Here is a 26,845-nt window from a genome sequence, read left to right on the forward strand (position 1 = left end):
TTTGCAGTGACAGCTGGTGGAAAGCAAAGTGTCTGCTGTGCTATTATTACTTCCTCACCTTTTCCCCATGCCTCCACCATTCTATTCACAGGCACATCACAGTGCTCCTGGTATGTTTAAAGAAATGGCTTGTAAGTGAAGTGTCCACTGATGTAGATGAATATTTAAAGCCCTGCTGAGCAGCACATGGGCTGTTCCCTGCAACTGTGAGTGCATGGCTTGGTTACAGCCAGGCACAGCATTAGGCTGATAACATCATAAACTACACAAAATGGTAATGCAATCCAAATGTTTGTGCTGCCAGTGAATATTCTGATCACATGTGCTATCTCTAATTATTTCTTCCTTGGTAAAAAAAGTTTTGGTTTTGTTTTACTTTGGGTTTTTTCCCACCTTTATCAAAGCAAATTCTTGTGTTTCATCTGTCAGCAGAGCTGCTGTTCTGTTGGAAAGTCTGAGTGAAGTTTTTGAATGCTTGTGATGAATGAGCTCGGATAAAACATACTTAGGCTCTTTGATGGCCTGGGTAGTTTGCAAGGCTGACAGATTTGTTCAGTTTGGAAATGTAATGAGCAGTATCAGAGGCCATACCTATGTGGTAATTCAAGGGACAGTTTTTCCATCACGTTGAAAGGTTCTAACATCTCTGTTGTGGCCCAAGAGATCCATATTCTGAGATCTCAGATTCTTCACAAACTGACAGCAACCAATGCCCAGATTTTGAACTTTGCTCTTTTCCTTTTCTCTTCTCTTAGAACAAAATTGAATTACAATCCTCCAAAGGATGATGGCTCAACATACAAGATTGAACTTGAAGGGATATCTGTTGATATCATGAAAGAGATACTAGACTACATCTTCAGTGGGCAGGTATGGTATTAAAACCCCCTAAACCTCACTTGGACTATTTGGCAAAATAACTGGAATTTTAACACTGCTATCCTGAAAGAAGTTTAAAGCTTTGTGATAAAGCTTCTGCAGAGTGGGACTGTGCATATGAAGTAGAGGCAATAGGCTCTGCAGGAGTTGTCTCCTCTTCTTGTGTAGCAGGGGAGGACTTTAAAATTTAGAGTCAATGTCAAATCCTGGTATTAAAATTGGTGGCTACCTTCAGTAATCTGCTTTAAAACAGGCAGTGTTTGTCAGCTGTGACAGAGGACTGCTTTGGTAGCTCAGAGGTGGAGACCCCATCACTGAGGGTTACAGTACACGGGGCACCCTCCCTCCCTCCCTGCCTCTCGTGCTCACCTCTCTGGCCTCTGGTCACATCTGCCTGCCAGGAGCCTTAGCAGGAATTAAAGTCAGTGTGTCCAGTTCATTTGCAACCAGACTAAGATTGGTGAACAAGTTTAGCTTTCAGCAGAAAAAGAAAAGGCAGATTTGGCTTGAAATTCATTCCTGCATGTGTGTTTAAAAAATTATTTATTTATTACAGCAAAACTCATTATAGGTTCCCGGATGAGATGAGCAATTTTATGGTTGGTTACTTCAGGAACTTATCAAAATTTCTGCTCCACACCTTCTATCAAGCAAATGTCTTTCCAACCCTGTCTTAATTAATTAATGGTTAGCAGTCATATCAGTTTCTCCTGATTCTTACACTGGCATTAATACTCAATTTTTCAGCCACTGAGAATGAGTGTAATGAATGCAGGCATGTCATGGAACAAATGAGTGATAGTAGCTATAACTTCTAAATTAATTCTTGCAGATCAGGCTAAATGAAGAAACTATCCAAGATGTGGTACAGGCAGCTGATCTCCTGCTGCTTACAGACTTAAAAACTCTCTGCTGTGAGTTTTTAGAAGGTTGCATAGCTGCTGAGAACTGTATTGGTATTCGGGACTTTGCACTGCACTATTGTTTGCATCATGTTCACTACCTTGCCTCAGAGTATCTGGAAACTCACTTTCGAGATGTCAGCAGCACAGAGGAATTCTTGGAACTGACTCCTCAAAAACTGAAAGAAGTGCTGTCCATGGAAAAGCTCAATGTTGGAAACGAAAGATACGTCTTTGAAGCGGTGATTAGGTGGATTTCTCATGATTCAGAATCCAGAAAGGTCAGGACATCCAAATGTTTGTATTTTGAACATGTCACAAATTGGAGTGTTCATTCTAATCAGTGGGAACTTGAAATAGATCTGTTTCTTTCAGGACTAATCTTACAGAATTTATTGAATTTTGCCTGAAATGCAGACCACGGCATTGCAGTAAAAGAGTGAAAGCTGTGTGGTTGATATATTTTCTGCTGCCTTCATCATTTAATAGGCATTAAGAAAAAAAGGCACCATTTTTGACATTTGATGATATAATCTTGTTTGCATGATGAGAAAGCAAGTTGCATGTTTATAGAGAAACTTAGAGGACTGGATGCATTTTCTTACTAACGCTCTCTTGTACAGTTTATTGCTTGCCAGTATCAAAAACTCTCAAGTATTTGCTAAGCACAGAAGCATCTGCATGTCCGGGTGCCTCATGCTGGAGGTGACTTTGTGTCCGTGCGTGTCCCAGGTGCACATGAAGGACGTGATGTCGGCAGTGTGGGTGTCGGGGCTGGACGCGGCGTACCTGCGCGAGCAGATGATGAGCGAGCCGCTGGTGCGCGAGATCGTCAAGGAGTGCAACAACATCCCCCTGACACCCCCGCAGCAGGGAGAGGCCATGCTGGCCTCCTTCAAGCCCCGCGGCTACTCCGAGTGCATCGTGACTGTTGGGGGGGAGGAGAGAGTGTAAGTGTGCAGTGGTGCGGCTGCTGGTGCCGGTGCCAGCGCCCACCGCCCTGAAAACGCAGATGTGTGCACCTATTGCTTGTTACTCTATCATTTGAGTTTGTTTTAGGTTGGTCAGACACACCTAAAATACCTTTGGGGGTGATTCAGCAATAAATAGTTATTTTGTTTCTGACATTCAACATGTAGTAAACTTTGAGTAGGGTTGTTTGTTCAGTGAGTGTTGGTTAGATTTTTTTTAAACTGAATAGACTTAAACACAGAATCATTTCTGATGATCTGAAAAGCATCTCTAACATAACTTAGGGGTAATGAACATGTGCTTTAAACTGTTTTGTTTATAATAGATGTGGTTGTAAAAAAAAATATAGTCATTATAGGTGCATCTGAGAAAAGGTGAAAATTCCTGTTCCACACTATAATCCCTTCCTTCTGTGGAGTATCCCCTGCAGCAGAAGGGAGGGTTCAATCCTGTTTAAATAAATCAAGCATTTAGATGTTAGCTCTTAATAGAAGCATAGTAAACCCCTCAGATAACATTTTGCATGTCAGTTTGTGAATCACTTTACTCAGACATTACTAATACTGTCTATCAGTTCTTAGCTCGTTCAAAGTTCGTAAAAAAGGTTACAGGCAGATACAGTAGGAATGAAGTGAATCAGCTTTTTATGTCTCCAAGTCTGTACAAACTCAATTTACATGTTTGGTTTGGGGATCTTCTCCTTACCAGGGAAATGCCACGTGATGAATATACAGGAAAACAAGAACAAGCCAGCTTTGGACACGAGCTGTTAACAGTGAACTCGTAAAACTCTGTCTTTGTCTTTCTGTTTCTGTTTGTTCCCTCCCCACCCTGTGTTCAGATCACGGAAACCAACCTCAGTGATGCGGTGTATGTGTCCTCTTTATGATCCCAATAGACAGCTCTGGATTGAACTTGCTCCTATGAGTATTCCAAGGATCAATCATGGAGTATTGTCAGCAGGTAAAGGGGAACTTCATCTTTGTAAAGTCAATGTTATGAAAACTTACCAGTGCCTCAAAATCTGACATACAGCTTATAATAATATATTTTCTTCAAGACTGACTGCACTGGGGTTATTTCATGCTTCCCCTTTGTCTGCCCAAAACTGTACTCGATTCTGTGAAAATCCCTGTCATCTGAGTGTCTTAAAATCACTATTCCTGCAACCTTTTGTGGGAATCTGCTACATCTGTCTCTCCAGGAGTATTTAATGTTTTAAGTAAATTCTAGTTGCTGCATCACTGAATATGTTGAAGGGTATCTGCAGGGGCAGACTTGAGTCAGATGTAAGTATGTGCTTTACCTTCTCCAGTCCAGAGTCTGACCTGTTGACTGGTCTGGATCTCTTGGTGAATTCCAGAATACAGCTCACCATTCATGTTGTTTTGCTCAGTGTGCAGGTGTGAGTCCTCTTCTTGAGAGTCCTGTTCTTAAGATCATGTTACATTTTGTTTTACAGAAGGATTTTTATTTGTGCTTGGTGGTCAGGATGAAAACAAGGGAACGCTAAGCTCTGGAGAGAAATATGATCCAGACACCAATTCATGGAGTTCCTTACCACCAATGCTTGAGGCAAGATCTCTATCTAACTGTTGGGATTTAAGTTTTTACTTTGGCAAAATGTTCCTTTTCTTCTGCAAAATTTTATTCTGAATCTCCAGTCGCTTGCATCTTACACATTCAAAATCATGCTGCAGACTGACTTCTGTTTATATCCTGTTGTTCTTGTGGTCTGATGCTGACTGCTGGATCTGGAAAAACTAAACAATTGGTGAAGAGCTAACTGTAAGATGAACTACAAAATTTCAGGAATTTCATAATGAATCAGTCCTATAGTATACTTAATGTTCTGCGTATACTGGCCTTCTAAAACAAGAGACCTCTGAGATGGACAAAGGGATCGGACTGTGCAGAAAAGATGGACAGAGGACTGGCCAACATACAGAACTTGGCTTGCACATATTTAGGTTTGGTTTGAGTTAATGCTTCCTTCTTCATAATTACATTCCATCAACAAGTAAAAGTTTGTTATTTGTAAACATATATCCTTAATACACCTGTGTTTTTATCTTTGTAAATCAGCACAGGGTGTTTATTAAGAAGTTGCTTACCACAGGTTTTTCCTCTTTGCAATCTCTGGTTAACAAAGGCATGTAGATTTGACTACAATTTTAGTTATGATGCATTAAATTTCCTGCTTGTAATATGTTTGCTGTGAGACTGAGGGGTAGCTGGGCTCATACATACAGAATAGAAGAGCTGCCTTTGCACAGAGAATGGGTCCAGGCTTTGCTGCTAGAGAGACCTGAAAGCAACAGCTTCATTGCAGAGACCACCACTATGGGAACTGCAATATGGCCAAGCTCTGTTCTTAGATTTCTCTGTGGTCTCTTTGGCTTCTGCTACTCTGCCTTTTTTTTTCTCCTTTTGATACCCTTTGTTTTGTTTAGTTGATTAAATTAATAATCTTAGGCTTATGAAGTTTAGGACTTCACCATTAAAAAAAAAAAAACCAAAACAAAAGCCAGGCATAATATCAATAGCACTTTGCAGACAGTTAGTCTGAAAAATAAGATTGTGTTCATTTATTCACAATGGCAGTTATGTTTTTCAATGTTGACTTTATTGATGTTCCTTAGGCACGACATAATTTTGGTGTGGTAGAGATTGATGGGATTCTGTATATTCTGGGAGGTGAGGATGGTGAAAGGGAGCTGATCTCTATGGAGAGCTATGATATTTATAGCCGGACCTGGACCAAGCAGCCAGACTTGACCATGGTTAGAAAGGTAAAAACAACATCCTATATGATTGTGTTGCTTCTTGTTAAATAGTAAATGCAGATATATGTATGTGTATATATATGTATAAAAATATGTATTTTAATCTTTGCTTCAAGTAGAAGATGTAGCAAATAGTCTCAAAATGAAATGAGAGTGAGCAGCTTCTTCTCTCTTTATACACCAAAACAAAACTGTGCCTGAGCATTTTTATGCCTTGCATTGTTTGACATGGGGTATAGGCAAATTCCAAATTCCTCTGTGTGTGTGTGTGTGTACAGACAGCTTTGAGCTCTCAATACTGTGCATTTGTGTGTCATTTCAGATATATTTTTCTTTTTTTCCATAAGATTGGCTGCTATGCAGCTATGAAGAAGAAAATCTATGCAATGGGTGGAGGCTCCTATGGAAAACTCTTTGAATCTGTGGAGTGTTACGACCCCAGGACTCAGCAGTGGACAGCAATCTGTCCTCTCAAAGAGAGGAGGTGAGGGAAAATGGAACTGGGGGGACTAGATTGCTTTCCAACCCTCTGATGGGAGGAAAGTGTCCTTTTTCTGATGAATCTGTGAAGATGGCCTGTGAATCTCACCAGGTCTTTCTGAGTTGTGGTGGCTGTAGTTAACATGTGGCTGAGTGAAGACGAGCATCCAAGCAATAAATACAAATTTGGTAGAAACATAGCCTTGATGTTACAAGCACTAGTTCCCTGATGCAAAGTGAAAACAAGCAATTATAGTTCAATTGGAACTTCACAGTATTTTTAGAGAGAAATATTTTTACTGGCTTTTTTTTTTGTGATCTGAATTAGGTGCTTACAATTAATATCCATGACTCATCTTGTTGGATATTTAAGGCATCTGTGTGTATAAATAAATAAAAGAGTAAAAGATGAAGAAAGTTCAGAGGGGTTTGCAAAAGGGTTTTGATACATGGCATTAATATTTTTTCCTTGTTTGGATTTTCAGATTTGGGGCAGTGGCCTGTGGAGTTGCCTCTGAGCTTTATGTATTTGGTGGGGTCAGGAGTCGTGACGACAGCCAAGCCAGTGAGATGGTGACATGCAAATCAGAATTTTATCATGATGAGTTTAAAAGGTAACTGCTGCAGCTCTAAACATAGACAATAACTTGCCATCCAGTGATCTGCCTGCTCCCTCACCCCTTGTTCCTGCACTCTGATTCACATGAGGTCTGTGCCATGTGTCTGTTGCTCATTTCACTTTTTGTCACCCGGTTTGGCTGTTACTGAAGGCCCATCCACTCCACTTTTCCCTCTAATGTGCCAAGCCTAAATCCCTGGAGCCACCAGGTCTTGAGTGTCCCTGGACAGGAGAAGCACCTTGGTCACACAGGGAGTTTGTGGCTCTTCCCCTGCACTCTGCAATTTCCCCAAGTGCAGGGTACTTCTGCCCCTACCCCTGCTCGTGCCCACAGCTCCCTGTTGAGTGCTCATTGCAGCTCTTTTCCAACCTAAATGATGCCATGGTTCTGTGGAGGAATGTATGTATATACAGGGATACTTCTTCATGATCCAACCCTATCCAAAGATTTGCAGCTTAGGGAATTCCTAAACTAGAGATAAGAAATTTGATGCATTTCTGTTCCAAGCATTTATAGCTTATGGCACCCATGTAGGCTTTTGCCATAGGAAAGACACTATGGATGCTGTACATCCCACAGGCACCTCCCCACACTGCATGGCTCATCTCCTTCTATTTCTTTTGAATTTGCTTCCAATTACTTAATTTTTTATCTCTTGGCTCTGGTAGTGGAATCCAACTTACTATATGTGGTAACCATTCAAAATGTTACCTTACATTGAATTTTTTGTTTAGTCACCTTGTTCTCCAGTCATAACTGACAAGCTTGGTTCCTCCAGTGACTTTTTTCTTGCATATAATGGTAAATTGGATTATTCTTCTTTCATAAATTAAATTTTAAAAAGACTTTGTGGTCAGATGTTTCGAGGCTTGTTGACAAGTGAAGGAGATTAGCATGTCTTTATTAGAATATCAAGACTGATTTATGACAGTGACCTGTATAAAAGGACACAAAAATAGAACAGTAGATGTAAATTCATTATATAATTTTCTTGCAAGATATGGCTGTAAAGAGACTTTAATTTCTGTATGAAGAGGTCTTCTCTGTTGTTCAAAGTGATGTCTAAACTAGCTATAATCAAATGAAGCTGAAGAAAAACATCCTTTAAATTGGTTAAAAGAAGCAGACAGATCAGAGGGGCTGTTGCTGCTGATGCTCCCTTAGTGTTTGCTAGCCTTCTGGAGGCTGGGGAAATGGCAGAAATTTATTAATGTTTTGCAAGAGGTCTTTGAAAGGGAAAGAACTGTGGAAAGAAGTGCTCCCCACTCTCCTACTTGCTATTTTCAGCTGATTTACTTAAAATATTTCCAGCCTGATTCTGTTCTTCAGAAGGTTATAGCTCATGGTTCCTCAGCAGTGGCTGCAGACCTGTTTCACTGGTTGATGCAGGTCGAGTTTCCATGCAGGGGAGTTTGGGGAGCTGGGAGGGCCCAGCCTGGGTGCTGCCATGGTGCCACCTGCTGACTGCACAGCCACGCCTGCCACAGTGCCACGGCTTTGTGTCCTTGCTTGGTGGCATCCCCAAGCACTGCAGGATCCCAGTGGAGCAGTGATAAAGCTGCAGCTGCCCCAGCTGCTCTGAGTGCTGGCTGTGTGCTGGGAGGCTGTGCTGGCACGGGGCAGGGCAGGCAGCAGAGCTGACTGATGGAGCTGATGGAGGAGGCACGTGGGGAGGGCAGCTGAGATACCAGACTTTGCTTTCCTGCTCTGCCACTGCCCAGTCTGAGCTTGGAAATGTAACTCAGCATGAACCTGCAGGCAGGGCACAGGTTTGGGGTGTTTCTGTGGAGATTGGGGACCAGGGAAGGCTGAGATGGTGGCAGCTGCTCCCAGGGTTTAAGAGGCCCCAGCTCAGCCCAGGGGTGCTGTAGCCAGAAGAGGGTGCAGTGTCTCTGAGTTATGTTCCAGCACTCAGCTCCAGGGTCTGTCAGTTAGCCCAGGTTTCAGTACCCTCAGAGCTCTGTGTAGCAGATCAATTCTAGCAGTCTCAAACCAAAATTCACAGTGACTTTTTCAAAAGTTATTTGCCAATACTTTTTAGTGAGCTGTGGGCTTTTCCAGCTGTTTTTAAGTAAGTGGAGAGCTCCATTATGTTCACTTTGTGTGTGGATGCAGAGAGCTCTCTGGCCTGTGAGTTCAGCTGTGCATGGTGTTGGTTCTGGGGTACGTGCAGCAGTGCACACCTGTGTCATCTGCACAAATTTCCATGTGTGCCTCAGGCCTCATTGCCAGAGCACAGGCTCCAGCATCATGCCAGGCACCCAGAGCCTGAGTGTCTGAGTTACAGGTTTTACTTCAGAGTGAATGTCTAAGGATGTACTCACATCAGTATATAAACATATTAATTCATGTAAGCTGCCATAATTCTGGCTTGAATTGGATTAAAAGACTGGACTTGTTTAATATTGTTTACTTTGACAGCAACTTACTCTAAAATAACTCACAGTGCAGAGTCTTTCAAAATTGTTATTCTTAACCATGACGCAGACCTTTCAAAGACTGGGGATATGCTGAGATCTTCACACTAGCAAAAAAAATAAACATTGAGACTCCTGTTAAGCTGTGCTGTATAAACAAGTAATAGAATAAATGAAGTGAGACAAAATAGTAGCATCTACATGAAATGTGAACAGGGTAATGTAGGAAATAATTCTCATACTTGAAGTGCTGCTGTAACTGAGATTTTTCAATTAATAAATGTTTTGTCAGGTTGTCTTTAGAGTCATGTGCATGAGTGGATTTAAGTGAACCCAAAGATAGAAAAAGCTGCATGTCAGACTGCAGAGTTTTTGCAGGATGTAGATTTTTTTTCAAAGGCTATAGATTGAGCTTTGTGTACATTGTATCCTGTTTTTTTTAAATATCGATCAAGCTAAAAACAGATTTAATGAATGTGAAAATGGAAGATGGAAATGTGAAGGTATCCTTCACTCAGTGATCCAGTGTTGGTCTACTCCATAAAATGCAGGAAGTCTTAAACACATACTTAAGACCTTGATGGGTCAGACTTTCTATCAGAGTCCATAATTTATAATACAATTTTGCATCATTGCATGATGTCTGTACACACTCGGGTTTTTTCTTTTCTATGTGAATGGTTGGAAATATTTAATACAGCCCAAGTTGACTTCAGGATTCTTTGCAAGATCTGCTGGTGTATGGCCACTGCTGCCTTTCCCTGGTGGTCTATAAGTGGGGTAGGATTTCTTCCTTCTTCTCATGATTCAAAAAGGAATTACAAAAATTTGCAGGTACTAAGAGAGATAAAAGTGAGAGAGAATTTTCAGCAGCAGTACTTTGGTAAAATATCCTTTACAATGTTCTTTTTGCTACTGGAACATAATGGAAATAGGGAAGAGCTTTCAGCAGCATATAACTAGTGAACTAAACAGTCTTGTAACATAGTATGTGTAATTAGCAACATTCTTCCAGTCAGTGTGCAGGAATTTCATTAAAAGCAAGTGCTTATGCAAATGTAATGAGAACACTGATTGACAGCACTGTCAGATGAGAGGAATGTGGATTTTCATTCATTTCCAAGCTTCCTTTCTCAGCTGGGGTGATCTTGAGGTGACGTGTCTGGAATATGTTGGCTGTGTATCACATCTTTATTTACTTCCCACTTGGAAATAAAGCAGTTACCCCCATCCCACTCGTTATCTACAGCAGTGTGCATGGATCATTTTGTTTCTCTCACTTAAAGACTGAAAGAAATTAGGCTTCCTTCCCTTCTATTTTTAAATGGGGTGGAAGCCTGTTCCAGTTTCAGAGCCATCACTTCTGCCCCTGGTTGCAGCAGGACTTGCCTCCCCCTGCTCCTCTTGGACTGGGTTTGAGCGGAGCCATCCCAGGGAAGTACGCAAGAGTTCTGTTCCAAGGACTGTTTTCAGATTCCTGAAGATTGGGAATTTTTGGTCATGGTGTTTTTTCCATACTGTTCAAACAGCAGGCACAACCCACATTAAGCTGGAGCTTAGTCAAATTCTGATGAAACGTGACCCCTTGCCCTTCCTGTCTTTGTTCCTTCCTAGTTTTAACTGCTAAAGCTGCTGTGAGTGTTCCTGAAAAGTGCTGCCTGTTTTTTAAAGCATTCACGTTGAGAAAGCCTGAGGATGAATTTTCACAAGCAGCTACAGAAACTTTAATACTGTCCTTTGGTGATTCACAGTAGGAAAATGCTTGGGTCTCACCCTGTGGGTTTAGGTTTTTTATTTAAACTCCAAAACCCAGAGTATCTAGTGTGGATAAACTCCTGATCTGAGTTTTTTCCCTTCCTTTATCTGGTCCTATAGTTAGAATTTTAAAAAAATAATAATAATCCAGTCTTCCTTCTGCATTTCTCTGCTACTTACTCAGTTTTCAGAATTCTAGGTCACTTGCTGCTAAAAAAGCAATGAAAATACTGTGCCCTCCTCCTACAGTAAGGGAAGGAAGCTAATGAAATATGGTGCAAGTTGTTTTGATCTGTGAGAGTTTCTAAACCAGTGTAGAGAACTTCTCCTTTTCTCTTGTTAGCTCATCTGTCCTCCTCTATGACAGCTACAAACCATTTCCTTGCTTTGTGCAGAACGTTAATCCTTCAGTGTACAGCACAGACAAAATAATGGACAGCCAATCCTTTCATTTGCCCTTTAAAAATTGATTTCTATCTCCAAGATAATTGATATGGAGCAGCATCTCCTTGAGTGCCAGAAGACTGGTTTACTTCTGAATCAGGAGTTCAGATGATGCAGAATTTTCAAAGGTCAGCAGTATCTGGGAGGGCATTTTCTAACTTTTTCCTTCAAATTAACCTGGTATGGCCATGAAAATATGGGATGATTTTCAAAGGTTTCTCAGACCTTTATGTTCTCTGTAAATTATTTAATAAAAAGTGTAGGAACAGTCCCCTAAAATGGCCTTGATTTGTACATGTCAGGGTCTGTGTGTGGTAACTGTGACAGCATCTGCAAAAGTGCAGGAGCATTTTGTAGGAATTTGTTTCAGAACCACACTGTGTGGCTGCAAGAAGAATTTATTATAGGTAGATTACACAGATGAGTGGAGCAATTCTGAAATTGAGCAACTTCAGGATACAGCAGTACCAGCTGCTTTTCCTGGCTAGGAGAAACCAGGACTGTCCCAAACTATACAATGTTCCCTTTACATAACAAATTAATAAGTAAACTCTGCTTTTGAGTCAAAGATACAGCTTCAAAAAGACTCAGGATTACTTTTTTAAATGTGATCACTAAAAATCAAATCCTGTTTTTCAATTGTTATTTTTACAGGTGGATTTATCTAAATGACCAGAACCTATGTATCCCAACTAGCTCTTCTTTTGTGTATGGAGCTGTGCCCATCGGAGCCAGCATATACGTGATTGGAGATCTCGATACAGGTCAGAACCAGGACTAAAAACCTCTTTATGCTCATTTCCTTCCAATATTTTGAATACTTGGTACTAAGACTGAACATTTTAAGAATAAGAGGCTGGGACACTGTTCTGTCACTGTGGCTCAAGGGAATTATGCTGGACATACAGAAACACACAGGTTGGTTTTGGGCTCTTCAGTAACAAGTTCAGTGCCATGAGCATTGGCCTGATTTGGTTGATAAGTTTGAAGACCACAAGAGGTTAAGACTGTGTTACTGCTTTTATCTAAGGGTAAGAAGATCTGTTAGTGCCTGAGGTTGTAACTCCTGTCTTTGCAGTGGGAAACAGGCAATTCTGCATTCTAGGGGCATCATCCAGTGGTTCATAAGGATGTGATAGTGACTCTTGGTTCTCAATCCCAGCCAAATAGATGTGTGCTATCAAACATACTGAGTTCAGAGCCACCAGCATCTGGCCACGCTCTGTAAAAGAGATTTGGAAGACTTTTGTGGCCATGTGTATGTATATGAGTGTGTAGCAGGGCTTTCTCTGAAATATAAGCAAACAAAATTACAAGTTTGATGGGTTTAAGTAGATCAGAAATGTCATAGTAGTTCCTTTTTGACAATAATTTCAACCACCCGTGCAGACACTGATGTGTGTTTCTGTGCCTGCTCTCCTTCACGTATTTGCCTTACTAACGTTGGCAGGTGCAGTGAGTTTTAAGTGTTCCATCTCTTTTTTTTTCGTTAATTCAGGTACAAACTATGACTATGTTAGGGAATTTAAGAGGAGCACGGGCACCTGGCAGCGCACCAAGCCGCTGTTCCCCTCGGACCTGCGCCGGACGGGCTGCGCGGCGCTGCGCATCGCCAACTGCAAACTCTTCCGGCTGCAGCTGCAGCAGGGATTGTTCCGCATCCGCGTACCTTCTCCGTGAGCCCGTGCTGCCAGGGGACCAGACTGGAAGAGTTCTGTGCAGTCCACCATAATCTAGCTCTATTTAAAGGAAAAGCTGAGAAATTACAGCTGAAAATTACACTGTATGCTGTGCTTTGGTATGGTAACTGTTTTTGTTTTAAATGCTTACAAAGCTTGAGTCTCAGTACTTGTTTTGGGAACAAATAACTTAAGTACACATTAAAGAGGAGAGAAGGGGGAAAATAAAAGGGGGAGATCAAGGAAACACCTTCAGTCGTAACCATTTGGAGTTTAAACCTTGTTATTGAAGGAGGATTTTGTGTCTGGAACTGGTGGGAATCTGTTTCCTTCTGTTTCCTTTGGTGAAGCTTATTGAAAAGCAAAAAAAAAAAAAAAAGCTTTCAGGTGCGTTTCCCCTGCGGGGAACTGATACGAATCCATGTGCTATCTGGAACTGGATAGCTGTAATACACAGAAGCTACATGAAAACCAACCTCCCTGGTGTGCTGCTGTTGGAGCATGAGGCCACAGGAGTCGTTGGTCATTGCACCTTTTATTTCTAGTCCTTTCTCAAAAGATAAGGTCTGTGCCTAAAAAATGGTGGAGGTGTGTACATACGGTTTTTCATTGATTTGCAACGGTTTCATTCTGACAAATATTTTTAATATATATAAAATGGACTAATCTGAAATGGATACACCCCAGAAAATGGATCCAGTACACCACAAAGAAGTAAACAGTTTTTTCCTATGCTGTCATTCGAGTAGCCTGATGAACTGGTCTGCAGGTGGGTGGCGTGCGCTTCTGGGTGGGCTTTGGTGGCTGTTTTCCTTCAAGTGAAAAGGGAAGACGTGTTTGGAACAGTTAGTGATGATTGCTGCTTTTGGTAAGAGCAAAAGGACAAATGAAATAGATTGTGTTCCTTTTTACTTCAGATTAGCTTGCAAGCTAAGAATGGTTTTTAAGACTGAGGATTGCAGAAAGGTGTATTTTATGTCTCTTAGAACAAAGGTGAAATATGACAAGGATATATTTATTTTGCAGAAAACATGGGGTTTGGACTAAGAGTTAAGAAAAATTTGTACAGTGACTTTAAATTGGGATCAAAAGTTGGTTTACTAATGATTTCTGTGCTACAGTACAGTCTTGTTTACTGCTGTCTGACTTTGAAAGCTGGGTTTTATGGTGTGGTTATAGTGAAGAACTTAGTATCTTACGTTTTATTTCTTACTAAGCCTTGTTCACATCAGTAGTGATATTTAATTGACTTTTTGTTTGTAGTCAAGATCAGCTGGTAGAACAGTTTTACCTCAATTTTTGATTTCTTTGTTGTTGTGATGGGTGGGACAGAACCTGTATTTATTTAAAAGGAATAAAATGGGAGAGATGGAAAATAGAAATAATACCTCCTGCCCTTCAGAAAAAGAGACTTTGTACAACCAGTATTATAACTACATACAAGACTTTCCACTCTGCAACTCTGTGGACCTCAGACAAGCCAAACTCTGCCCTCAGTTGTGTTAGTGTAAACCTTTGTCATCTTTATTGAAATCATCTTACATACATTGAAATATGATCCCAAACTAATTCAAAATATTGGTATTTCACTAAAAAGTCCTTGAAGAGCCATTCTGAAACTTATTTCTGCTCTGTCCTTCCATAGCACTGATGTGGGGTTGGAATTACTTTGATTCCTGAGCAGAGGAATGTGGGAGGGTGGGGAAAAGGGCAGCAGCCAATCCATTGACCTTTTTTTATTTTTATTTTTTACAATGCTGAAGTGCTGCAAAACTTGAACTATATACATCGATTTTCTGACCTATATTAGTTGGCATATTAACAAGTTTATATATTTATGCATTGCAGTAACTTGGTGTGTGTGTATATATGTCTTTAGATTTTAAATTTATATATAATGCTTTACTACAGAAATGTGAACCACTATTTCCATCCTTGGCTGGCTTGTGAAATAAATCAAGTGCTGTTAGTTTATCTGTTAAACTTCCCTTTTTTGAAAAATCTTACATGGATCAATTTTTTTTTCCTCAGACAAAGTGCCAAGAGCCCATATTCAAAAGTGATGAATGTTCCTAAGTATCTGTTTCACTTTGAGCTCAGTTTTCTAAGTGGCTTGGAAAACTTCAGAAAATGTTATTCAGAATATTGCAGCTGCTATCTCCTGAGTCCCTGTAGCTTCCCAGTACACTTGAGGGCATTCAGCATCCAGAAAACGTAAGTGATAAATGCACATGATAAACCCAAGTAAATACTCTAGCAGTGTTTTGCAGTTCAAGTTACTGAACCAAATGTTTACACTTAGAGTAGGATTAACACTAGGCGTTCTTAGTTTGATTTTTTTTTAAAGAAAACATAAATAAAACAAACAAATCTGCTGGTGATTGGAGCATGTTGCGAATGCACTCAGTGAGATTTGACCAAGAAATTTAAGCCTCTGTACCTGAACCAGTCACAAACTGAATTTCTGAGCACATTGTACTCATGTCATTTCCACATGGCTGAGACCAAGTCTCCAGGGATGCTCTCCAGGGGTTTGGGGTGTGTGCTCAAGATTTAGGCACTCCTGAGATCTCAAAACTGGCTTCCTTGGCCTTGCCTAAGGGGATGGCACCATTCCCCTTCTGCATTGTCTGTGGGACTGATCCAGGAGCTGTTCTAACCTCTGTGTGTACAGGAGGGAAGGGATGTGTCTTCCTGTCTGTCTGTCTGTCCAGCTCTGATCTGGGAGTGCATCCCTTGGATTGTGCAATAACCAGGTTTGATTTCCCTCAGAATTTGGAGCAAGGCTTATGGTGTGGTTATAGTGAAGAACTACAACCACACCATAAGTGTGGTTTGAAGCCAAGGCTCCCCTTTCTGCAGGGATTGGACCAGTGGTGGTGTAGGGGTGAAGAGGCAGAGCTCACCTCTGGCTTCTCTTTCTCTTTCCCAAGGGGTGGTTGCCTTCAGAAGGAGAGGGAGGCTGTGATGGTACCAGAGGTGCTGAGAGGAGGGAGGGCACCAGTTTGAACGTGCAAACAGCTGTAGATTGAACTGGGTTCACTGGTAAATGCCACCACTCAGCTGTCCCTGCTCTCCTGGCACTGTGTACCCCTGCACATGATGGCTGAGCAACTCAGGAGTTTTTCTGAGTTGCAGTCCAGGGGGTTTAGGTGGTTTGGCAGCTTAGAAACTTGTTTAAGTTGTCCTTGCTCAGCACAGTGGCCTTAATTCCTCCCAGCTCATTGTTGGCACTGACATTCAGCCAGGTCCTCCACAGGTGACAGTTTGAATGTGTGTCCTGGCCATGCAGGATGAGGACTGGCTGGGCCACCTTGAGCTTGAGGCACTTGGGCTGGGCCTCTGCATCCATTTTTCTTTCCCTGGTGAGGAATTGGACCAACCCCAGGTACTGAAATCAGAAATCACCAAATACAGGGTAGGAATTGTGGAAGATGGGATGAGCGGTGGCTTTTTTCTCCCATTACTCCACCTCTTCTCACAGTTCCCCCAAGAAAAATTTCTTCCTTTTTTCATGTGCCACAGATAATTTTGGAAAAATTTTGGAATTGTCAATTTTAGGGGAAAAGTGGGGGAAAAAAATATATGCTACTGTAAGCACACAGCAGTGTCCTCTGTGCTTGTTTTACACTTGTAGCCTTGTGGCTGCTCTGCACAGCAGAGAGAGATTACAGAAGCAAAGGTGTAAAGTGCTGTTGCTCTCATAAAATAAATCCCTTGAGTTTCTGAGGGAGGCACATGCCTGGCCTGGCTTTGTTCCTTACCTGGCCTTGACAGATGCTCGTATTCCTAAAGAGTCAGGCTTGGATTTCAGATCCTCTCCCTTGCTGGTTTTATAACTTGAAGAACAGGCATCCTGAAAAGTCTTCTGTTTTGCTGTACCACAGCAAGGTCTAGTTGTCCTTAAATATTTTGTCAGCTAATCCTTAAATTTTAGTTATTGTGAAAGTGTCAACCCAGCTGCTTCTGGACAAGTGAATTTCTGTTGTTTTGAGGGTACTTAATCTTTAAATTGAAGGCAAATTAATACAAAATTACACAAGAGGACAGAGGTGAATCTGAAACCAAAAGAAGCTCAAAATCAGCTCCCTGGTGGCTGTGGGCAGGCTGTGTCCCTGGTGTTTGCACAGCACGTGCCTGGCACACAGCCTGCCTTCAGGAGCAGAGATCTTGATAGGAAAATAAGGTTTTTATCAAAGCTGCTGAACCGCCTGGCTTCTGAACTCCCCCTCTAGAACACACCAGGCAGCTTGGTTGCTTTGCAATATTTCTGGTGCCTGCATGACTCAGTAAATGCACAAGTACAGAAAGAGGGGTCTGGGGAGGTTGTCCCCTGTTTTAACTGCAGTTTCTGTTTGTTCCATGAATGCTGTGCAGGGGCTCTGCTACCATGCATGTGCCATGCAGAGTGGAGGATGCAATAACAAATCCAAATTGTTACAAGTGCCAAACTTTTGGGTTCTTCTGTGTATAACAATAATTCAACTGTTCTACTAAAATACAGATATGCTTAAAATTCACTGTGTTCCAAAAAAGAGCAGTGGTTCTTTTTTTTTTTAAATGAATGCTATTGAAAGCAATGTAAATCTACTTTTTTTTTTAATGCTGTTCTGCAGGTTTGTGTTACTCTTCACAGCTGCCTTGAGTATCACTCCATGTGATGCATATGGACACTTTGCTCTTTACTAGAGCACTGGTGCCATGCAAATATATAAAAAAAGGCAGCTGACAACAGGCTTTAGTATTTAAAATTATAACTGTTTAGATTAAGTGCAATTTGTTTGCATTTATCGACCTGCAGAATGAAACTGTGCCTCGGGAAATGTGGCTGTGCCCAGGGACACAGGCAGACTGAGCATTGTAGCTAAGGTGTGGTTTGGTGCCACTCACAGCAGTGCTTTCCAAGGAATTATATTTAATTTAGTGTTAAATGGATCCTTTCTGCCTCTAATTTAGCGCTGAGGATTTGGGGGTTGTGTTCTCTTTAGCTCTTTGGAGTACTTAAATGGCTACTTCAGGTGGGAGGGAGGGGTGTTAATTGCATCCGTGTTTGTAGAAGCTGCTATTTCCATCTTCCCAAAGGAGTATTTCCTTTTCCCCTTCAGGACTGAGTACAGGCCTGTGTTTCAGTCGTCATTGCTGCAGCCTTTTGACATTTGCCATTTTCTGATGCTCTTCCTTGTTTTTTTTTTTGGAGCTGTGTTTCCAGGGGCACATGGTCTGTGAGAGAAAAACACAGGGCTTGGGAAGGTGAGTCAGTAAAAGCTAAAGGCAGTGGGGTTTGGGGAAACTCTGCTCATTTTCTGTGGGGGTCACCTCTGTGTGCTCTGAAGTTCATTAATAAGTTTGGCACCTGCTCTCCATTGTCCCTATGGGTTTTGGTGTGGTTTTTTTTTCTTTTTATTTTTTTTTTCCCCTGGGAAATTCCTTGCTGTAGGAAGGATTGCAGCAAGGGTTTAAAGTGACACTTCTGACCAGCCATGTCCAGTGTGACTCTGCAGTCTGACTGCTGCTGTGCTCCAGCAATCAATTCTCCCAAAATTTTGATTAACATGTTACCTAAAAACATAGACTAAAGCCATTCAGTGCCCAGCTAGATAAACACCTGTTTAAAAGGATTAAGGGTAATAAGAGAACTAAACTATGAGCTACTACCAACGGGTGGTTATGTTGCAAATTAATTGGTGATACCAAATCTGAATAATATTTTTTTAAATTACTTATTCTAGGTAGCTGCTTTTTGGTTATAAAAGTATTTGCAATACATAAAGGACTTGCATAGAATAATATTTGGAGGTTATTTGAAATAATCCATTGAAATGTCTTGAAAAGTGAGGTGGAAGATTGGAGCTTTTCAATGGAAAAAGGCTGAATCTTGATGCCCAGCAGTTTTGCTGGGTTTCTGAGCAGAGAACACCTGCCAGAGCACTTCAGTACATGAAGCTGCTCAATGCCACTGCCTACCTGTGCCCTTGAATTTGCATAATGAAATGAAGCTGTTCTGAACCCTGGTAAAAGCTGATGGGTCTGATTTCAATAATAGAAAGAAGCATCCCCTGTGTAATTAGTGTTATTTTATTGATAAAACGTGAATTTGATTTTTTTTTTAATACTGGAGTTTTTTGAATTACCACCTTAGGAACTTATTAATTTTTTTTTCTTAATTTATTTGACTTTTGTCCATTTCTTTTGAGTTAATGCTGAGACAACCTCAGTTTTTGTTGAGGGCAAGTTTCTTTCATCTGTAGCTCTAAACCCTGTCAGAGCCTGACTGACCTCCTGCCACCAGCTGTGCACTTGTTTCACAAGTGTCATTTCTGTGCATTCTGTTATTGGGCTGCCAATTTCAGAACAGAAAAGAAAAACCTGTGGAACAAATTTGTACCTGATGAAAGCAAAAGCCATTTTGGAAAGTTTAAATTTCCATCTGCAACAGGCAGCATCCTACAAAAACCTGATCCTTGGCTGGGCTTGAGGTTCTCTCCTGAATGACCTCACATGCAAAAGCTTTGGGTTTTATTAATCTGCTTTATTAATTTACACATGATAGCAGGAAAGCATTATCATCCCTGTCACTTCTTTCACTGTTTTTATGTCTTAAAAAGCAAAGCCTGCTTATTTATTAGAGTGAATGAAGCAGTGCACAGGGGTATTTGCTGAGGTGATCAAGTTAAACACAGCTGACATTCTGTAAAGCTCTTGCTATAGTTTCTTTCTGAAGGGAAGCCAGGGAGTGCCCTCTTAAGAAATACTTTCAAACCCTTTCAGAGCTGGTCTTAAACTAGTCCAAAGGACTCCTCTGGGTTGCTTAGAGAACATGAAGTCTGTTCTAGCTTTTGTTTGCTTGGGGAAACACCTGCTAAGTCAATTTTAAGCTTCTTTTTTTTTTTTTTTTTTTTTTTGAATCCTTGTTTTCCAAAACCTGAGTGGTTTGCTTCTTGCAATTGAACCATGTTAGTGTTTAAGGGTCTGCATTTTGCAATGCATGGTGAGTGTCCTGTCTTGGCTACATGATGTGGACAGCAAGCTGTGTTCTGGGGGGCTCCTGGAAGCTCCTTTACAGTGCTGAGGGGTGGAGAAGGTTCAGTACAAAATTCTCCTTACACTGCACAAGCCTTGCTGTGAGCATCAGGTGGGGCAAGAGGCTGGGTTTGGTACAGAACTCATGGAATTGCCACCACTGACTGCCCTCAGTGTTTGGACCCCAAAGCCCATCAGGGGCAGGTCCTGGGTGTTCCATGCATGATGTTTCCTCTGGCCTCAGGTGTTTTCTCTTTTGCTGTTATTAACAGGATTTTGTTTTCACTCTCCCTCTGAACACACAGCTGTGCCCATGGGCCTGGGAGCACAGCTCCTGGGGGTCAGAGGAGAGTGGCCACACCAACTTGCTCCCTGTGGCTTTTGCACATCTCTGCACATCAGTGTATGTGGGACAGTGCTTAGTACACAATGAAATAAATGACTTTTATGGAGCTTGTAAAACTGCTGCCAGCAGGTCAGAGATCAGCTGAACAGCTGTGAGCAGAGCTGCAGGTAGAGCAGCTGTAGCCCAGTCCCTCATGTGTGTCACTGTGGCTGGAAGCCTGGCACCTTGTCCTGGGGAGAAAAGCCCCTATGCCCAGCTACCTCATTTTTTCTTTCTTTGCACTTTGTCAAATATTTTTTGTTTTGTTTTGTTTTAAATCACATTTTGTCCTTCAATTAAAAAAAACCTAAAAGCAGACAAGAAGCAGGACAGAATGGTATCATTGCCCAAGGACAGTTTAATTTCATTTTAAATTAATGTTTCTGTACAAAAAGACCAAGGTTGACCTGCAGCTGCTGTAAAAAGTAAATAAAGATTTCTATTACTTGATAGTAACTATTATACTTGGAAATGAGAGTAGCAATTGAAAGGCTGTCCTGATGATTTTTAAATAGGAAGAGATCTGTTTAAAAAATAGAAGTCTCTGCTCTTTTAAGGAAAGATCAGATAGTTTTCTCTCTGCCTCTACTCTGCTCTCACTGTTTTGCCTGTGAACTTGATACATTATCTCAATAGAGAGATTCACTGATTTTTCTGTAATGTCTAATTAGATATTTTTCTGTGGAGTTCCCCATTTAATCACCTGCAGAGGAAAAACTGTTCAAATCAATACCCACCTTCCATACCTGAACTTATGTCATTGCCCATTTCTTTGTGATCTTCAGGTACGTGGGGTTTTGCTTAGATTGAAAAAGTTTTTTAAAAAGTGTCTTTTCTTCTGCTTCTAAAGGTGCTATTTTGACATAGATTTGAATTCCTTACACTGTGCTTGACTTCTAAAAGTACCAATATAAGCTGGTAATCAGCTTGTGTTTGTTTTTCTTTGAGTATTCAATCTCTATTTTGAAAAGCATCCCTTTTCATAAAGATGGCTTCCACACTGTAAAAGGCCTTAATAATACAAAATGTAATGGGAAAAGGCTACTTTTTTCCTTTCTTTGTATAAGCAAAGCCAAGAAATGCTTCACAGAGAACATCTTCCTCTAAAATTTTGAGGAGCAGCTCATACTAACTTTGACTTCAATGTAGCAAACATTTTAGTGGCCATGCACAAATAGTAGGGGTGAAACAAGGAGCTATTCATAACTCTGCAGACTGTACCAATTAGCTGCTAATTCCAGAGCCTTCCATTAGCATCATGGTGGCTATTCCATGAATATTAATCTTGCCAGGACGTGGCTGTGTGTCTGGGACAGGCTGGCCCATGTGGCTGGCTGATCACTGGGGTGTTGGGCTCCATATAGGGTTTGTCTCAGACCCCTCCTGCTCAGCCCCCAGGGTTTGGGTGCCACAGGTGCTCAGGAGGAAGGAGGAGGGAAGCTCCAAGTGCTGCCATTGCAGTGCCATTGGCTTGGGCACTCTGAGGAGAGGCTCCTGTAGACACAAGCCACGGAGGAGAGAGCTGAATTTTAGTCCTGCATAGGAACTTTGTTGTCCTTTTTGTGCTGTCTTTATTCTTGTTTGATCTGTATCATCAGTTTGGTTTAGGCATTTGGTAACACTGCTACAGGAAGGTTTTTCTTTCTCTGAAGCACATAAAGTCCTACTCCTGCCCTGTCTGATACAGCAGGAAGGATCAAGGGTTGATGTTTGAATTTGTCCCATCTCAGACAGCAGGTTATTTATTGCCTTCTTGAAGGCTCTGCAGTCCCAGTGCTGTAGCATTTCTCAGTTGTGTTACTCTAAGAGCCCTTTAGCCTTTTGAAAAGGGTCCAGAGACTGCCTTGTCCTTCTCCTCCACATATTGGGTGCTGCCCTCTGGACCATCCAAACTCATCCAGGCTGTCACTGCAGAGGAGCCACCGGTTGGTGGCCTCACAGGAGTATCTGTGTCACCTGCAGTGCTTCTGAAAAACAGCTGATAAATGAGGGGCCATGGAGAAACCCTGCTGAGCCTGCAAATTCCTGATCCTCTCATTCTAGGGAAGGCTGAGGAGCAGCATCATTCCTTGCCTTGCAGCTGCTCCCTGCTGCACGGGTAAGGATGAGTCCACACTGTCCCTTATGATATAAACATTTATGGGCTGTTATAGGAGATCTTCTATTTTGCATTTGTTGTATTTAAATCTGAAACTTCTGGAGCTATGGAGCTGTGGGTTCTGGAACTATGTCTGCAGTGTGGAACCACAGGTACGGGCCTCAAGAGCTGGGGAGCTTCTGGCCACCTGTTTTTCCACTGCACTTTTTTCCTTTTTTTGAGAAACCAGAGATGTGAAAACTGCATCCCTGTTCATATGCCCACTGCTTCATAATCCAGAGTGGGACCCTGATAAGCTGGAATTGTTTTACTTTTACCTTCAGAAGGAAAAACTAAAATTTCTTCACATTAGATGCTGTATCTTCAGAGTTTTCCCTTGGTAAACCATATTTATTGAGTACCATGAATTTTGTGGGATTGGGTTAAAAATATGAATATGTATTATAATAATGATAACTAGTGTACTTAGTCTTACTTTGTACAGTACAAATACTCTCTTATATCTTAAGAGAATGAAACAGCTATTGAATAATCCAATTATGATATCTGTATTCCATGAACCAAGTAATAGGAGGGTGTTGGAATGTGATGTCACATTGCTGCCACTCTCCTAAAGGTTCAATGTTCTGTGAAATCTAAGATCTTGATAATTACCAGGATATTGTCAGAATATATTGCCACCTTTTCTACAAAAGGCACGTTGGTGTGGTGAGGTAAAAGCACTCACCTTTTCTTTACCATCTGTGGCATGCAGCTGGACAGCAAGGGTTACCCTCATCATCCAGCTGTCCTGCTCTGACTCCTGTATTACAGATGTGGTTACTGTTACAGGCTTTTTATGTGTGTACATGTTCTGTGGGTCCTGTGCTTTGTGTGGGAATGGAGCTTTGGCTTTTATGTGTCCACCTCAAAATCCTTAGAAATTAATTGATTAATCACTTGGGGGCAGGGTTTGGAATGCTCTGATGGGAGTATGTTGAGTTACTTCTGTTTAAAACAGGGAAAAATAAGACATAAATGCTCTTTGACTTCAATCAAACTATGCAATACAGCACACCAGAGAGCTGAATTCCTTGTGATACAGAAGTGCAGCTCCTGTGTCCTTCCAAACCCAGTCCTTGGTCCAAGGTTAGGAGAACTTGTACTCAATGGCTGCCCAAGAATCTCGTATCCAGATCAACTCCAGTTCACTGATTTTGTTCCTGCCCCCTGGCCTGGCCCAGCAGTTTAGCTGGGTCAGGTTGTTGGGTGTTTTGGCTCGGCATGATGTGATCTCCATGTGTGTTCCTCCTGTTGTTCCATGGTGTTGTCAGCTGGAGCTTGTCCTGTGACCCCCCCAGTGCAGCTTTACCCTCTGGGGCCACTTCACCACGTCTGCACCTCCCTGCCCTAGAGCGTGTCAGGTGTTTGGGGTTTGCTCTGCCCCCTGGCTTGGTGTTGTCTTGCTTTCCCTCTGTCAGTCAGTTGTGGATCTGGTGCTTACAGTAAAGAATCCCTGTGATGTCTCCAATCAGTCCAAGTACGTTTTCATTTCTGCTGCTTCTGTGTGAGTTTGGTTTTTTTGCTTCTGTGGCAATTCAGTGATAAATGCCCATGTGGTCAGGACTGCTGGTAAAGGTTCTTTGTTCTCCCATTGCTTCATTTTTCCAATGAAATTTGTTCCTTGTGTTCCTCTTCTTCCCCCTGTTAAGAAACGGGTACAGTTTTTCCTGGTTCTGCCTCCTGTGAGGAGCTCTCCTCTCCCAGGTGATCCTGAATTCTTCATTTACTTAACCCACCCTGGACCTCATACAGTTTCTGCCTCCCAACTCCCTTTACTATTTTGTCTCTCTTTAATTCAGATTGACCTCGATTTCTTTCTCTGATTCCAAACAGGGATTTTGGTGCATAGCCTGGGAGACAAGCAGGAAAGCTCTCTCTGTGTACATCCATTCCCTCCCCAGCACATGCAGTGTGAGGGGCTCAGCCTGTTCCATTCCTTCCCCCAGGTTTTTCCTAGTGCTAAGCAGACCACAGGCTGAAGCCATTTCTTATTTCTTTTGGTAACTGAAAATATTAGGAGATTTTCTTCTTCAGAAATAGCCACTGCAGATGAGCAGCTGGCACGAGAGAGGGTTGTTATGCTTCCATATTCAGTATTTTTAATTGAGGAACAAATAATTTATTTTGAGGAAAAATGAAAATTTTTTTGTATTTGTACGTCAAAGTGGCCTTTATAGAAAAGCACATAAAATATTTAGATTAAAATTGCTTAGTTGTGTAATTTCAGTGGGGATTTTTGTATTGACAGGGTTTCTATGCATTTTTCAAAATATACTTGCTGTTTTGTGTTAGAATTATTGGAAATCTTTTAAAAAACATATATTACCACATTTTCCATGGTTGATCCCTTTACTATCATTCCTTTTGAATACTAAAAAGATTTTAATTAACCCTGTAAATTAATTTTCCCCACAAATATTTGCATTAAATCAATATAATGAGTTATAGCATGGGTATGTAGCTTTAAGGGAATAAGCCTAGTAGTGCAGCTTAATTCTGGAGAGATGTGTTTGCAGAAGGGTGGTACAGCAGCGTTTCAATTGCACTTAAAACACTAAATTAGGAAATTAAGTTTTTGCTGTACCTCACTAGGGTTTTATTAAACCATGTCCATCCTGTATTGTTTACACTTGAGCATTATTTAACTATGTATTATTTGTGCAGTTTGCAGTTCTCTGTTCTGTCAGGGTTATGTGAACATTAACAGGTAGGAAAAGTTTTGGAGTGTGTGGTGTCCTCGTGGGTTTGGTGTGAGTTTGGGGAGGGAGGAGAGAGGAAAGGTAGATCCATTAATGTATTTTTCCTTTAATTATGTACACATTTTCACATTAGATGAGACTGAATAACTGAAGTTGCAATTGAACTGTGAGTGAAATCAGTGGTTTGGGGGTGGGAGAAATGAAGGGCTTGCAGAACTTCAGGCAAAACCCCTTCAGTTGCACTGTGGTACAACTGCCCTGACTGCCTGTGCAAAGCAGAGCCTGAGGGGACACATCAGACCCATCCATTTTTCTGGTTTTACTTTCTCTTCTCGAGGTGTTGCTGCAAGGTTTGCTAAGTAGGACCTTCCCAGGAATGTCTATCAACTGAGACTTGAGTTTTATCATTTTATGTTTGTAGTTTTAATTTTCGTTCTGTTTCATAGGAGATCCCACATGTTCACAGGTTAGTGTAAGTGCAGGCTTTCAGGTGTAGCACCAAATGAGCGTTTCATGCAAACATGCATTCTGTAATTAAAGAAAAATGTGCAATTCTAATGGCACTTTGACCCATTGCTGAAACACTGGGTTTTGCAATTGAACAAACTCAAAAATTGAAAACACTCTGTGTCTTCATTAGATGTCTTGAAGGTGAAGCAAAAGGCAGTTACTCCAGTTGTACCCATGATAATTTGGTATTGTTTGGGGTTTTTTTTTAATATAGTTTTATGGTCTGTTTTTAGAAAAACACTCATTTCTTGGTTTACTTTAGTTGCCATAAATTGCCCAGTGCAGAGTCTGGTCCACCTCCATTCGTTTATTTTCACGGAATAGTTGCACAAAAACTGGTAACAGCAAAGTAGGAAAGCTCTTTGGTTACTCACCAGTAGCTTCCCTTGCAGAATTGCTTTGTGGCTCACACGTGGTATGAAAAGGGACACGGGAATTTTCCTGGATTCGGTAGCACTCGCTTTGTTTACGTGTTCAGTAGAACATTGGGTGACTAAAGGGAGGCTCCCTTTTTAAAGTATTTGACTTGTGCTTTGAGGACTTAGTTGCCACTGTGCAAATTGTGCTGTAATATTGTACCAAGGATCAGTGAAAGTGTTTTATCTTTTTTAATGTCGTTTGTATTTGACCGGGTTTTATAAATGTAAGAAAACAGAGTGTTGTATTTTGATCTGAAATTTGCGTATGGTAAAAGTAACTTTGCTTTATGTATTGGAGGTTTGTTCAGAACTTGAATCATTTTATAGAAGGGTACAGACCAAAATTAATTGTCTTAAAGGTGTTTAATAAATTAACCAAATAAAACATTGATTGTTTGAAAACTTGTTGACTGCACCTTCTGGTTGTTGGTTTTTTTTTTTAATTTTAAATGGAAGAACGTAGTTTTCTCTCAAGGTCTTACAAAAAGTGAAAAAAAAAAAGAAGTAGATTTTATAAATATCATCTCCCATGAGTTATCTGTTTTATTATTAAACATTCCAACATGCCAGAAGTTTAATCAAAGGGGAAAACCCAAAGGAAATAAATGGAGGAGGAAAGGCAATGAGGAAATGAGGGGAGGCAGGATCAGTCCCTCCCTGGCTCTGCCCAGGCAGTAAATGCTTCTTGTTGCTGGGCTGTGGATGTTGTCAATGGCCACGCCAGGAGAAATGGGAGTG

At 41.3% G+C, this 26,845-nt stretch overlaps 1 protein-coding gene across 2 annotated transcripts in view; it reads left to right on the forward strand.

Moving 5' to 3' along the window:
• Positions 1-26,522, forward strand: part of GAN (gigaxonin) — a 39,319-nt gene extending 12,797 nt beyond the window's left edge. Inside the window, exons 2-11 of one of the 2 annotated variants that reach the window (XM_077184868.1) lie at positions 756-870; positions 1,712-2,062; positions 2,514-2,731; positions 3,595-3,716; positions 4,216-4,335; positions 5,403-5,545; positions 5,887-6,023; positions 6,505-6,633; positions 11,910-12,019; positions 12,754-26,522. In XM_077184868.1, coding sequence (XP_077040983.1) covers positions 756-870; positions 1,712-2,062; positions 2,514-2,731; positions 3,595-3,716; positions 4,216-4,335; positions 5,403-5,545; positions 5,887-6,023; positions 6,505-6,633; positions 11,910-12,019; positions 12,754-12,935 — 1,627 coding nt within the window. In that variant the 3' untranslated portion in view covers positions 12,936-26,522. Of the gene's footprint in view, positions 1-755; positions 871-1,711; positions 2,063-2,513; positions 2,732-3,594; positions 3,717-4,215; positions 4,336-5,402; positions 5,546-5,886; positions 6,024-6,504; positions 6,634-11,909; positions 12,020-12,753 lie in introns of those variants that run through there. The other variant, XM_077184869.1, reaches the window with a different exon arrangement.
• The last annotated feature ends 323 nt before the right edge of the window (positions 26,523-26,845 follow it).

The sequence above is a fragment of the Agelaius phoeniceus genome, chromosome 12, assembly GCF_051311805.1.
Source record: "Agelaius phoeniceus isolate bAgePho1 chromosome 12, bAgePho1.hap1, whole genome shotgun sequence".
Classification (NCBI taxonomy): domain Eukaryota; kingdom Metazoa; phylum Chordata; class Aves; order Passeriformes; family Icteridae; genus Agelaius; species Agelaius phoeniceus.